We start from the raw sequence: 13,130 nt of genomic DNA, 5'->3' as shown, positions 1-13,130 counted from the left end.
ACATGTTGCCGCCAGCCATCTCCGGCGAGGTAGCGCCGCCACCTCCGTCGTCGCCGCATTTAGGTGCGCCGTGGTGAGGGGAAGCCCGGCCGCCCGTTCCCCGTCGTCGCCGACCACCGGAGCGCCGCCGTCCCCGTGTAAGCCGAGCCGCCGTCGCCGCCCCTTCGTCGCCGGCCGTCGTCGTTTGTCGTTTGGCTCGAGGGTGAGTACCGTTGGGTTCGTCTCGTCGTCCTCTACGCGTACATGTCCTCCAAATTCGCAGCCGATCATCCAATCTCCGGCGAGCTTGCCATCCTAGCCGGCCACCTTTGGTGATGTCATCATGTCATCATCGGTTTTTCTTTTTCCTGTTTTTCTAATAGATTAAATCTTCGGAAAATCATAACTAAATAACCGTAGATCCGTTTCAGGTGGTTCAAGTTGCTAAATTCATCTAAAATCATGATCTACATGTTTGTTTACTTTATATGTACTGTTTATTTGGTTTTTATTAGTCTTTTTCTTCGTTTTGCGTGTTAGCTTGTCGTTTCCGTCGTTGCGAAGGTTCGTGAGTGCGCCGGAAGTATTCAAGAAGATTAATTGAAGACCGATTATTGCAAGGCAAGTCACACAGATCCTAAACACAATTCCTTTGAGCATGTTGATCCTATATTTAAATTCTCTATTTATTTCAACTGTGCATTTATTTTCGAATGTCACCACATTTATTTTCGAATGTCACCGGGTGGTGTGAACCTTTTCCTTTGTTATGGCCAATTTGCATTGAGTGCCCTATTCCTTGATACCTTGGGTAATAAATTGATTAGCTTGAACCTTATGTATTGGTTTGGTTCAGCTAAATGTTATATATATAATTGCTTAGCCATGCTTAGAAACATTAGCTCACTAATGGGATGAATCATATATACTACATTATTAATTATGGTTATATTTAATGGTAGCTCACGATGGTTAATCGTGTTATGATAATTAATTGGTAATTAAAATATGATTAATGATGGGTTGTGAGCACATGGTTTTGAAGGTCGTGCTCATGGCAATTAAGGACCGGTTCGCGAGCTACTGTTGTGAAACATTTATCGTGCCAACCACAAGCCAGCGTGGGCAACGGCTTTATCTTTTATATAGCATGATTCAATATAGTGCGCCAGACTGTGAAGTGGCGAGAAGTCCACGGGGGTCGCTGGGGAGTCCATGCCTTGTTTATAAGGGGGTGATTATGATCCAGGAAAGGTGCGCTGTAATGGATTATGTTATGCAAGGGGTATTGTCACAACTCCTTTCCGAGGTACCGTGGTGGTATTGAGGCACATGGTGACATGATGTGGGGTTGTGTCTTGTGGGTACAGTGGTACACCTCTGATCAGAGTAAAACTATTCGAATAGCCGTGCCCGCGGTTATGGGCGAGTTGAGCAATGTTTTTCGTGATTAGTCTCACACTACTCATCAATGTTAATAATGTGATAATTAATTTGACTCCTGGTTTGGAATGGATAATTCCTGGTTTGGAGGTTTGATCTGTACGACCGGGGTTGGTTGTTCAGGTTTGGTTGGGCCTGAGCAGCATGGGTGTGCTGTTCAGTGTTGATTAAAATTGATGATTAATTACTCTACTGTTTTACTTATCTTAAATCTTTGCTAAACGCTGCTTTTGCAAATGAGCCTATATTATGCCATCCTTTGGAATCCTTGTGCACTTGCATATTTGCTGTGTGGCTTGTTGAGTATGTCATATGCTCATTCTTGCAATAATCATCAAACCTCAGTTGAAGATAAAGGATCCAGAAGGAGAAGACGTTTGGCTTATACCCCAGTTGAGCTGCCTGTGGGAGTGGAGCTGAAGCCATCGCTAGATCGTTATTCCGCTGCTGTTTTCTTTTCTTTTGTAAGTATGTAACGTTATTATTAAGATGGATTTGTATATTAAATTGTCAGTTTGTGTACCTCGGCTGATTCCTGGACGAGGATTTTGTGCACAAATAAGTTCGGAAATTACTAGTGAATTTCCGGGCGTGACACAGGACCCCCTCTGGGCAGTATTGACAATATCGAGTTGGCGGGATTTAAGAGCAGAAACTTCGACAGATGGTGGGGTGAGTGGAAGTTGCACTTGTTTCAACAATCAGCTTCGATGTACATGACAGACCTATTCCCTGACATCATACCCAAGGTAAACCTTGTCATTATTAAGTTCAATAATTGTCTGCCGATTCACTACTTGACTAATCTCTTGTTCTCGTTTTGCAGACAATCGACTCTTCCCCTCCACGTCAAAGCAACAGTGGTGTCCAATATGCCCCAGGTTTGATCCCAAATGGAGGTGGACCATCTCCCCCCGTCATCGGCTACCATGCCCCCAAGACTTCAACTCTTCTTCAAGGCTTAATCAGAGAACCAACCGATGTAAGCAAGAAAAGAAAAACTAGATCATCGGCTATGGGCACTTTGGCTCTAGTTCCAAAGAGAAAGGTCAAGTCTAAGAAAACCAAGCCGACCGATGACCTGCTTGCCTTGGATCCATCCATTGAACGAGCTCTGGATGAAGAAGACATTGAAGACGATGTTGATCAGGCTGTAGCTGAAGTGAGTGACACAGAAAAAACGCCATCGGCATTACCCAAGCAGACGCCTCTGACTCCTTCTGCCCCCACTCATTTCTTAAGAGTAAACAGCTCTCTTCAATCTCCTTTGTAATTATTTCACTTTTCGGCCGATTACTCATAAACTTTGTAACTACAGAAGAAGAAAACTGCTGTAAAGAAGAAATCAACAACAACAATTGTCAAGCCAGTTCCGCCAGTAAGATATCTTTTATTCTTTTACTAGTCAATCTCAGCTGACTCCATATAATACTTGTCTATTTTGTAGCCTCCTCCCCCTCCTTCTCCTCCTGTACTGCAATCGTCGAGTGACCGGACTCCATCGGCTGTAGGGAGTCATCATATTGGGGAAGAAGAACAACCAGCTGCTCCTACTATCCCAGTAAGTTTCCTTTTATTCAAGAAATCTGATCGGCTATATTGACCTAGCTCTTAATATCTCCCGGAATTGTTCCTGCAGGTTCTAGCCGATCAGATTTCTTTTGACATCAGAGATTATCTTGATGAAGCAGAAGAGGATACTTCAAGCAAAGCGCTAGCCCCCTTATCTGACGATGTGAAGAAAACACTTGAAGATATCTCTTGTCGGCTAGAGGCCTCTTCTTTAGATAGCTTAGTGGTCGACTATGGATCAATTAGGACACGGCTACATGAAGTTCAAGCTCTGATTCTCGAAGAACTGGCCGCTGTCCTAACTCCAGCCGCTTATCTCGAGCAAAACCAGTTCAAGCTGGAAAAAGCCAATCAAAGACTAGCCGAACGCCGTGAGTGCAAGGAGATTGAAGCCACAATCCAGGTCAATCGACAGCTTGTGCATGAAGAAAAAGTCAAACTAGATTAGCTATCTGAGGGTCCGATTAAGTCCAATATTAATCGGCTCAAAGCTCGCAAGATCGATCTCTTGGCACAGCTTGAAGAATGCAATGCTGAACTAGATATGGAGCACAAAAGGCTAGCCGATCTCCCAAAATCTGTCGAAGAGCAGAAAGCAAGGCTTAAATCGGCTATCAAGAATGTTGCTGACCTAACCAAGTCCCTGAAGGTCATTTCTGGAACCGATGCTCAAGATGCCCAAGCTATTGAAGAAGTCAAACAAATTAGGCAAAGGGCTATTTTGGCTATCCAACGGTACTTGTCTCAATAACTTTTGTGTAATAGGACTTAGAAATTTTTGTAATCGGCTAAGATGCCTTAATACCCCGCTGTTTTAACAATCCTTTGTGCCGATTAACATAACTTCCAATTTTTCTCAAAAATTTTCACTTTCATTTTTTGAATATATGTGCCCCCCTAATTTTATAATGTCAATAGCATTGATAAAATTATAAAAACAACTAAGGGCGATATAATAATATCGGCCATTGTATATCGGCAAATCACAACCGATTACAATTGGAAGAAAAAACGACTAAGGGCGATATAACAATATCGGCCATTGTATATCGGCAAAGCACAACCGATTACAATTGGAAGAAAAACGACTAAGGGCAATATAACAATATCGGCCATCTCTAGACGATGAAAATACATCGGCTATCATGTATCGGCAACATCAGCCGATCATGCATTAACCCAAACACTTGGGTAATATTTCTTCAAATATTTACCATTCAGTGCTCTACCATAAACTTGTCTATCAAGTCCTTGCAACATGTAAGCTCCTTTAGACACAACTTTATAAATTTGAAACGGTCCTTCCCAATTCGGCGACCACTTGCCGAATTTGCTATCCTGAGTTCCAATCGGCAAAATCAATTTCCATACAAGTTCTCCCTCCGAAAAATCGTTGGGGACTACTTTCTTATTGTAATGCCGAGCAACACGCTCCTTATCTTTAGTAAGTTTTGCAAGGGCTCGCAATCGTGACTGAACCAGATCTTCCCTCTCATCGGCCATAAGGTTGTAATATTCATCGGCTGTTAAATCATTTTGTAATTCCATTCTTCTAGAGACGATCCTAACTTCCCATGGCAAAACAACCTCATGTCCATAAACAAGTTTATAAGGAGGAACTTGGATCGATCCATGACACGCCATCCGATAAGACCACAATGCTTCGGCCAACCGAATATGCCATTGCCGAGGATAATCAGAAATTTTTCTCTTAATCAATTTGATCAAGCTCTTGTTAGATGCCCCGGCTTGCCCATTAGCTTGTATATAATATGGTGAAGAATTCAACAATTTGATACCCGTGCTATCGGCAAACTGAACAAACTCATCGGACACGAAAATTGAGCCTTGATCAGTTGTAATAGTTTGAAGAATACCAAACCGGTAGATTATATGCTCTTGAACAAATTGAATTGCATCCCCAGAATCAACCTTCTTCAAAGGAATCGCCTCTACCCACTTGGTGAAGTAATCAGTCGCCACCAATATAAACTCATGTCCTTTACTCGATGGTGGATTTATCATACCGATCATATCAATTCCCCAACCTCTAAATGGCCATGGCTTAATGATAGGATTCATAGCCGACGCCGGTGCTCGCTGAATTGCCCCAAACTTTTGACAGTCTTGACACCCTTTGTAATATCTAAAACAATCTTCCAGCATTGTCGGCCAAAAATATCCTGCACGCTGAAGTAACCACTTCATTTTATGAGCCGATTGATGAGTACCACAAATTCCCTCATGAACTTTGCCGATTGCAACTTTAGCCTGATCGACATTCAAACACTTAAGAAACACCACATCAATCCAATAGAGTGTACTTCAACGCCTTATATCTCAATTTCCTAGAAGCCGATTGAGATGGATTCTGTAAATACTGATGCACATCATACCTCCAATCATCGGCTGTCATTGCTGCAATTTCAACCCTAACATCTTTGATCATCAGCTTATACCCCGATGCCCCCTAGGCCAAATTATTAGCTTCAATATTTAGTTCTCGAGATACATGCTTTAAAGTAACCAGCCGAAACTCCTTCATCAATTCTTGGCACTTCTCATTATAAACCATTAATGTATCATTCTTGCATTCATATTCTCCTGACAATTGACTAATTACTAGCAAAGAATCCACCAAGATTTCAATAGCATCGGCTTCAACTTCCTTGAGTAATTGCAACCCTTTAAGCACTGCCTCATACTCAGCTTGATTGTTAGTCGCATAAGGTTTAATAGTATAAGCAAACTCAAAACATACCCCTCGAGGGGAAATTATAACCAAGCCGATGCCACAACCATGAGTACATACCGACCCATCAAAGAATAAAGTCCATGGCACAATCTCGACCGAGCCGAATGAATCATCACGATGTCCCACAATAAAATCGGCTATAGCTTGTCCCTTAATTGCCTTCGGCGACTCATACAGAAGATCAAACTCAGTTAAAGAGAATATCCACTTTCCAACCCTTCCTTTCAAAATTGGAGCTGATAACATGTATTTGACAACATCGGCCTTGCATATGATAGTACACTCGTTGGATAGTAGATAATGCCTCAACCTTGTACACAAAAAATACAGACATAAGCATAACTTCTCCAAAGGGGAATATCTAGTTTCAGCATCCAAGAGCCGACGACTGAGGTAGAATACAACTCGTTCTTTTCCATCCAACTCCTGAATCAAGTCTGAGCCGATTGACTTCTCACCGGCTGACAGATATAACCTAAAAGGTATTCCTTTCTGTGGAGGAAACAAAACAGGAGGAGAGCTAAGATATTCCTTAATATTATCCAAAGCCTTCTGTTGCTCTGCCCCCAAGTAAACTGCTGATCGGCTTTTAATCTCAACAATGGTGTAAAAGGCTCTAACCTTCCAGACAGATTAGAAATAAACCTTCTAACAAAATTTATCTTGCCGATCATCTCCTGTAGTTCTGTCTTGTTCTCCGGAGGCTGAATCTTCTTGATCGCATTAACACTCCTTTGAGTCACCTCGATTCCCCTCTCATGAACAAGAAATCCCAAAAACTGGCCAGCCGATACACCAAAAGCTCATTTTGTCGGGTTCATCTTCAGGCTATATTTTCTGGTTCTCTCGAAAACCTTCCTCAAATCGGCTATGTGGTCCTCTATTTCTTTAGACTTAACAACCACATCATCAATGTAAACCTCAACCAACTAGCCGATTAGATCATGGTATATGTAATTCATGGCTCTTTGATATGTAGCTCCAGCACTCTTCAAGCCGAAAGTCATCACAACCCATTCAAACAAGCCGATTGCACCAGGACACCTAAAAGCTGTCTTATGGATATCTTCTTCAACCATAAAGATTTGATTATATCCTGCATTACCATCCATAAAACTCAAAATCTTATGTCCCGAAGCAACATCAACCAGCTGATCGGCCACTGGCATTGGATATTCGTCCATCGGGGTAGCCTTATTTAAGTTTCGAAAATCAGTGCACACCCTAACCTTGCCGTTTTTCTTGATAATAGGAACTATACTAGAAACCCATTCAGCATATCGGCAAGGACGAATAAAACCAGCATCATATAATCGTTTAATCTCAGCCTTGACAGGTTCAAGCATATCGGCTTTACATCTTCTCGGAGGTTGCTGGTGTGGCCTAACCCCTGGTTTAATAGGTAGCCGATGTTCAACAATCGATCGGCTGAGTCCAGGCATCTCATAATACTCCCAAGCAAAGCAATCTCTGAATTCTTTCAACTGCTCTATTAACTTGGTTCTAAATTCTGCAGATAAATTCTTACTAATAAATGTCGGCCTTGGTCGATCACCTGGACCTATATCAATTTCTTCCAAATCATCAGCCGACATAAAACCCTGTCCTTGTTTGTCATCGAAATCATCTACTGTGTCCTTGTTGTAGACATCTGAACCCTCCACGACGCCCTCAAAATAATAGCTTGGGTTGGCACAATTTCAAGACCATCCATCTCCCAAAGAGCTAAATCAGCACTGGCAACATTGACTGACCTATCGGTTGGCACAATTTCAATCTTGTCGCCTTGCCACTTAATCAAGCATTGATGCATGGCTGAAGGAATGCAACAATTAGCATGAATCCAATCCCTTCCAAGCAACAAGCTATAAGAACCCTTCCCGTCGATGACAAAGAATGTTGTAGGGATGGTTTTGTTGCCGACTGTCAGCTCCACATTCAAACCTCCTTTGGTTTCTGATGGATTACCGCCAAAGTCTTTAAGCACCATGTTTGTCTTGATGAGATCTTCAGCGTTTCTACCCAACTTTCTAAATGTAGCGTAAGGCATCAAGTTTACCACAGCCCCACCATCGACCATCATCTTGGACATTGGCTTCCCATTGACATAACCATTTATATACAATGGCTTAAGATGCCGATTCTCTGTCCCCTCTGGCTTCTCAAAAACCGCCTGCTCTGGTGACAAAATCAATTTAGCCGATTCTTCTTCAACTTCATCGGCATCGGCTTGCTTCATCCCAAACTCGGTAGGCAACGTGAAAACCATGTTGACCAAAGCAGTTACGACGCCTTTTCCTTTAGCTAACCTTTTTGCCTGATCAGTTGTGGCTTCATCGGCTACAGGAACCTAATTCTTAACACGCCACTCCTGCCTCGGCTTTGTTTTCTTCAGCCGATGGTTAATTTCCTGCTCGACCTCCAGAAAGCGCTCCCTGTTCCTCAATCTTTGAACCTTTCTCTTTTGATTCTTCGTAAAGATACCAAACGGACACCATTGATTTTTTCTGTTTTCATTGTCCTCCTGGCCACGATCTTGATTCACTGGACCCAATCTTTGATGAACAGGAACTCTTGTCTGCCTTAGCCGACTGCCCCTACTATATGATCGGCTTGAGCTCTCGGCAATACCACTGCACCCAGGACAGTCTTCAATAGATGGCAGCCTCATACCGCCATTCCAACAGAATCTAAAGAACTCACAACCCCAATGAGGATCAAAGCCATCGTCATCTTCTTCATGATGCTTCTCCTGCTACTTGTCATACTTCCTCTGATATTTATTGATAATCTTAGCCGAATTTACCTGAATACCCCTTGCACGGCCCCCATCGGCTGTTCGGCCAGCTGTGTGCACCATATTAACAGGAAAAGGATTGCCATCAACCTTCATCGGCCTCTTAGAGTCGTCAAACTTGATTTTGCCCCCTTCAATAGCCGCTTGGATCTGCTGCCTGAAGACCTTGCAATCATTAGTCGTATGAGACCCAGAATTATGCCATTTGCAATACATTTTCTTGCCCAATTCTTCAGCCGATGGAATTGTATGACTGGCAGGAAGTTGAATCTGCTTCTCTCGGAGTAGCAAGTCGAAAATCTTGTCAGCCTTAGTGATGTCAAAGTCATACCCACTGGTATGCAGAGTTCTTTACCCATTGGCATGGTATAACCTTTTTACTCCTTACCCACTCGGCTGCAGCTATCTCAGAATCATCATCCTCATCGTCCGACCCATATATATAAGGATATACATGATTAATCTTTCTAGAATTTTTCCTTGCCTCTGCATACCTTTGTTCATGCAAGGCTACCTTCTGTGTAAGGTGTGACAAGCTTTCAAAGTCTTCAGATGAGAACTTCTCCCTAATTGGAGCAATCATACCCTGAAAAGCCAAATCGGCTAACTGGGCAGCAATCAAACTTAGGCTGTCATACTTATTTCTCATCTCCCTGAATCTCTGAATATACTCATGCACCGGCTCATCATGCTTCTGCTTGATCGACGTTAGATCGGACAATTTCATCTCATGAATCCCACTATAGAAATAGCTATGAAATTGCTTCTCTAGATCAGCCCAACTGTTAATTGATCCATATGGTAAAGAGGAAAACCAAGTAAAGGCCGATCCAGCCAAAGACAACCAGAATAACCTAACTCTCAAGGCATCCACAACCGATGCTTCACCGCACTGAGCTAGAAATCAGCTAATGTGCTCATAAGTCGATGTACTATCTTGCCCTGAGAACTTTGAAAAATCTAGAAATTTGAACCGGTTAGGTAGAGGAACTCTCTCGAACCATTCAGGATATGGCTATCGATATAGATTTCCACCATCTTTAGGCCTAAGTCCAGACTGCTCCTTCATGACGTCTGCAATCAAATCGGCCCATGGTCGCTGTTGAGGTGTTCCTTGTGGTTGTTGTGGCATAGGCTCGAATTAGTTGTATTGAGGAACAAATTGGGGTTGAGCCAATCCTGCTTGCTGATACTGAACATGAGGAGATGGTGGCTGATACTGATAGTTTAAACTGCCCCCCTGGTAATTTTGAAGGTCTGGCTGAATATTACACACCAAGTGTTCAGGAACAACTTGAGGAACAACTGTGCCATCTGGTTGTACATGATGAACTAAGTGTTCTGGGACAACCTCATTTGCAGCATGTTGCATAGGCTGACCACCAGGTGTTACAAACCCAGCCAATGCATTCATTGGAACTTGCTGCTTAATCGACTGCAAGACCTGCCGTCTTGGTGGCGTCTGCTGAACTGGTTGCACAACCTGTTGGATTGGCGGTGTTTGCTAAACCGGTTGCACAACTTGTTGAATTGGCAGTGTTTGCTGGATAGGTTGCACAACCTGCTGCCTTGGCGGTGCTTGCTGAATCGGCTGCTGCTGGGATGGATCGACAGTATTTTGAAGAGGCAAAAACATAGATGCAACCTGGTCTTGTGTTAGCCGATCCACATTCTGTCCAGCGTGTTGTGGTTGTTCTCTTATCAGCAATCGGGGATTGACCAATTGGCCTGGAGCCGAAGGTGGTGCAGCATTAAGTATGAAAAGAAGAACAATGTATAGACAATCAAACCGCCGGAAGTTTCATAGAGTGGTGGATATCTTATATAATCTAAATCAACGTCAAAATCTAACCTAATCGGCTGCCATCTATTAACAGATGTTAGCCGATTGTAGGTTAGATAGCGATATTGCCAGAGATTATGTAAGATATATGATAACTTGATGAATTACATAAACAAGATTAGAGTATCATAAAGATGGAAGCACTAATCCTGAGAACGCAAGCCATCATAACAAGTTTTACCTCTTGTTGAAGATCGAAACCGATGCAGCTCAACCCGAAAGCAAGAACTCGTCGAAATAAAACTAAAGCAAAAGGGTGGCGATGCGCCGAAATTGTATTAAACATGTGTGTTAATTGATTACATGGGGTTCGGGTTCTATTTATACCCGAAAATTACAAACTATGTCCATACCGGACACGACTCTTATCTCTAACAAACTCTAAGATACCATAAGTCTTTGCGGCAGACTTTTGACCAAACATATCTCTAAGAAAATTATATAAAATATCCTAATTAATAGATACAATTGCCTTCTCAGGACTCTATCCATGTGTGGCAATCATCCCGAAGTACCTCAATTCAACCCGATGTCATACACAAAGTCGTATTGTCGGAATCGGCTGCATCGGCTTACCCAGTCCGACTCAAACCCAGCCGATCCTAATCGTAGCCGATCTGGACTCCAGCCGATTCTTACTCTATTCTCGAATCGATCTCCGCCTTCGACTCCATTTCGATCTAATCTTCTTTTCCGATGCCGATATTACCAAATTTGGTTGTTAACACCGGGGGGTCCCTTTTATACCGCGGATCAGTTGATCTCTATGTGGGACTCGGAGATATGGGCCCCTGACGATATGGTAACGACCCAGTCTTTTCCGAGTAGGACTCCCTCCATCTGTGGACTCCGTTTCTATCTCGTAATAGATTTCCTTAATGTATACAGGAAATATCCGTATACGCGCAGGTATACCGTGTCGGCATACAACGTATATCCAAGGATAGAGGGTATACCTTATCCGTAACCCTGACAGTAGCCCCCGACTTCTACTTAAATGAACTCATGTAACCGATCGCGACTTCTGATGTCAGAATCGTTGTCGTTCTCATCTGGTCGATCTCGGTGTGGGAACCGTAGAGACGAAGAGTTATCGACAACACCATACGAAGTTCAACGGTCATGAGTGAATTTAAATTCAAGTCCGAAAAACCGTTGCGTGTAACGGACCCAGAATTTTCCAGCGGCAATCTCTCTCCTTTCCTTGGAATACGCACCGTCGGTGGTGCGCTTATTTAAGGGGATTTTGGGAATCCATTTTGAAGTCCGTTTGCCAAAGAACTCTCCAGCCTTCACACGCCCCTCGTCTTCTCCGCTCCCGCAGAAAAAACCCTAGCTTGCTCATCTCAATTTGTTCTCCGGCGATCTCCGGCGACGATGGATCTCGACAAGTCCACCTCCACCACCGCGTCCCTGAAGAAACTGCAGGACGACGGCACCCTCCCTGGTCGCGGGACCATGGAGAGGGAAGCAGGAGGTACTGAACTCGAACCCATCTTGGGCCGCATGGTTGCGGTTGAGGATTACATTTCTTGAGGTTTTCTTCCTCCGCCCTCCGAATTTCTTCTTCTCGTCTTGAACTTATACGGCCTTTCCTTGCTTCACCTGAACACCAATTTCATCACATTCCTCAGTATCTTCTCTTATCTTTGTGAGGCCTACATTGGGGTAGAGCCATTCCTTGATCTCTTCCATTTTTACTACGAGTTATGCTGGATGGAATCCAATAGGATATCTAGGTGCGTCGGATTCCGACATTGGGATGGCCTGAAGTCGTGCTACATCCCCTTCCAGTGCCCTTCCTCTCGCAGCAAATGGCGGGCGAGATGGTTCTATCTTTAGATAGAAAACTCGGATCTTGTCCTTGTTGTCCCTGAGGAACAACCAGACAAGATTCCAGAGTGGACCGCCAAACCCGCCCTGACTCCCTCCCTCCAGTCTTTCATCGATATTGTGGATGACCTCCGAGTACGAGGGTTGTCGGGGTACGAAGTCGCTACCGATTTCATTGGTAGGCGGATCCAACCGCTCCAGGCCCGTGCCCACCCGGCCATTGACTACTCTAGGCCGGAGGACGCGACCCGGGTTTCTCCTCTGGGGTATTTTTCTTGTATTCCAGATTTTGTTCCGGATGTGCCTGTTTCTCCTGACTTATCGAGTTCATGTTCTCGATCTACTGGTTTAAACAGTGAAACCGTGGCACGCCGCGTCGGCCAGGTGATGACCAGCAGCCCCGTGACGGCGAGCGACTCTTTGCGAGAAGGGGCCGGCTGAACGCGAAGCCGCAATCAACGTGAGTGTACTCGATGACTCCTTTACTTCTGTCTTCTAGGGATCGCATCGTGACTTCATGTACGCAGGCTCTCCCTCTGACGGATGTCATAGGGCCGCTTGCAGACCATCAAGAGGCGACGTCGTTGAAGGAGGGCATCACAAAGGAGGCGTCCGACGTTGCTGCTGCTGCTGCTACGACGAGCGGCAGCAATGTTCCGAAGAAGGGGAGGAAATTCTCCTCCATACTCGGGACCCGTCGGAAGGCGCCTAATTGATTGGTAAGCCTCTCTTGTCTTTTAACGCGTAGTCGGAATATTTTGACCTCACACCTTGCTATCTTGCTTAGGCCTCGGATGCATCTCCCCCGCCCCAGCGAAGGCAGAGGCTAGTGACACTTGGCGAGAAGTAAGTAGATGTTTTTGAAGTCTTTTTATTCACAAAACCTTGATCGCCTGATTTTATGAAAT

General features: G+C 44.1%; 1 protein-coding gene across 1 annotated transcript; it reads left to right on the top strand.

Moving 5' to 3' along the window:
* Positions 1-518: 518 nt before the first annotated feature.
* Positions 519-3,872, top strand: LOC9267537 (uncharacterized). The gene is made up of 7 exons (XM_026024587.2): positions 519-600; positions 1,768-1,886; positions 2,023-2,171; positions 2,249-2,665; positions 2,741-2,800; positions 2,870-2,983; positions 3,062-3,872. Exons 3-7 carry the CDS (start codon positions 2,133-2,135, stop codon positions 3,440-3,442), a joined length of 1,011 nt encoding a protein of 336 aa, XP_025880372.1. The 5' UTR covers positions 519-600; positions 1,768-1,886; positions 2,023-2,132; the 3' UTR covers positions 3,443-3,872.
* Positions 3,873-13,130: the final 9,258 nt, after the last annotated feature.

The sequence above is a fragment of the Oryza sativa genome, chromosome 4 (genome assembly GCF_034140825.1).
Source record: "Oryza sativa Japonica Group chromosome 4, ASM3414082v1".
NCBI lineage: Eukaryota > Viridiplantae > Streptophyta > Magnoliopsida > Poales > Poaceae > Oryza > Oryza sativa.
This window is presented reverse-complemented; position numbering and strand designations above follow the sequence as displayed.

Excerpts from the sequence above, each read along its gene's own strand:
- LOC9267537 (XM_026024587.2), top strand. The coding sequence starts at position 2,133 with ATGTACATGACAGACCTATTCCCTGACATCATACCCAAG. Across the intron at positions 2,666-2,740 it reads CCCCCACTCATTTCTTAAGA|AAGAAGAAAACTGCTGTAAA; the intron begins GTAAACAGCTCT and ends TTGTAACTACAG. Across the intron at positions 2,984-3,061 it reads CAGCTGCTCCTACTATCCCA|GTTCTAGCCGATCAGATTTC; the intron begins GTAAGTTTCCTT and ends TTGTTCCTGCAG.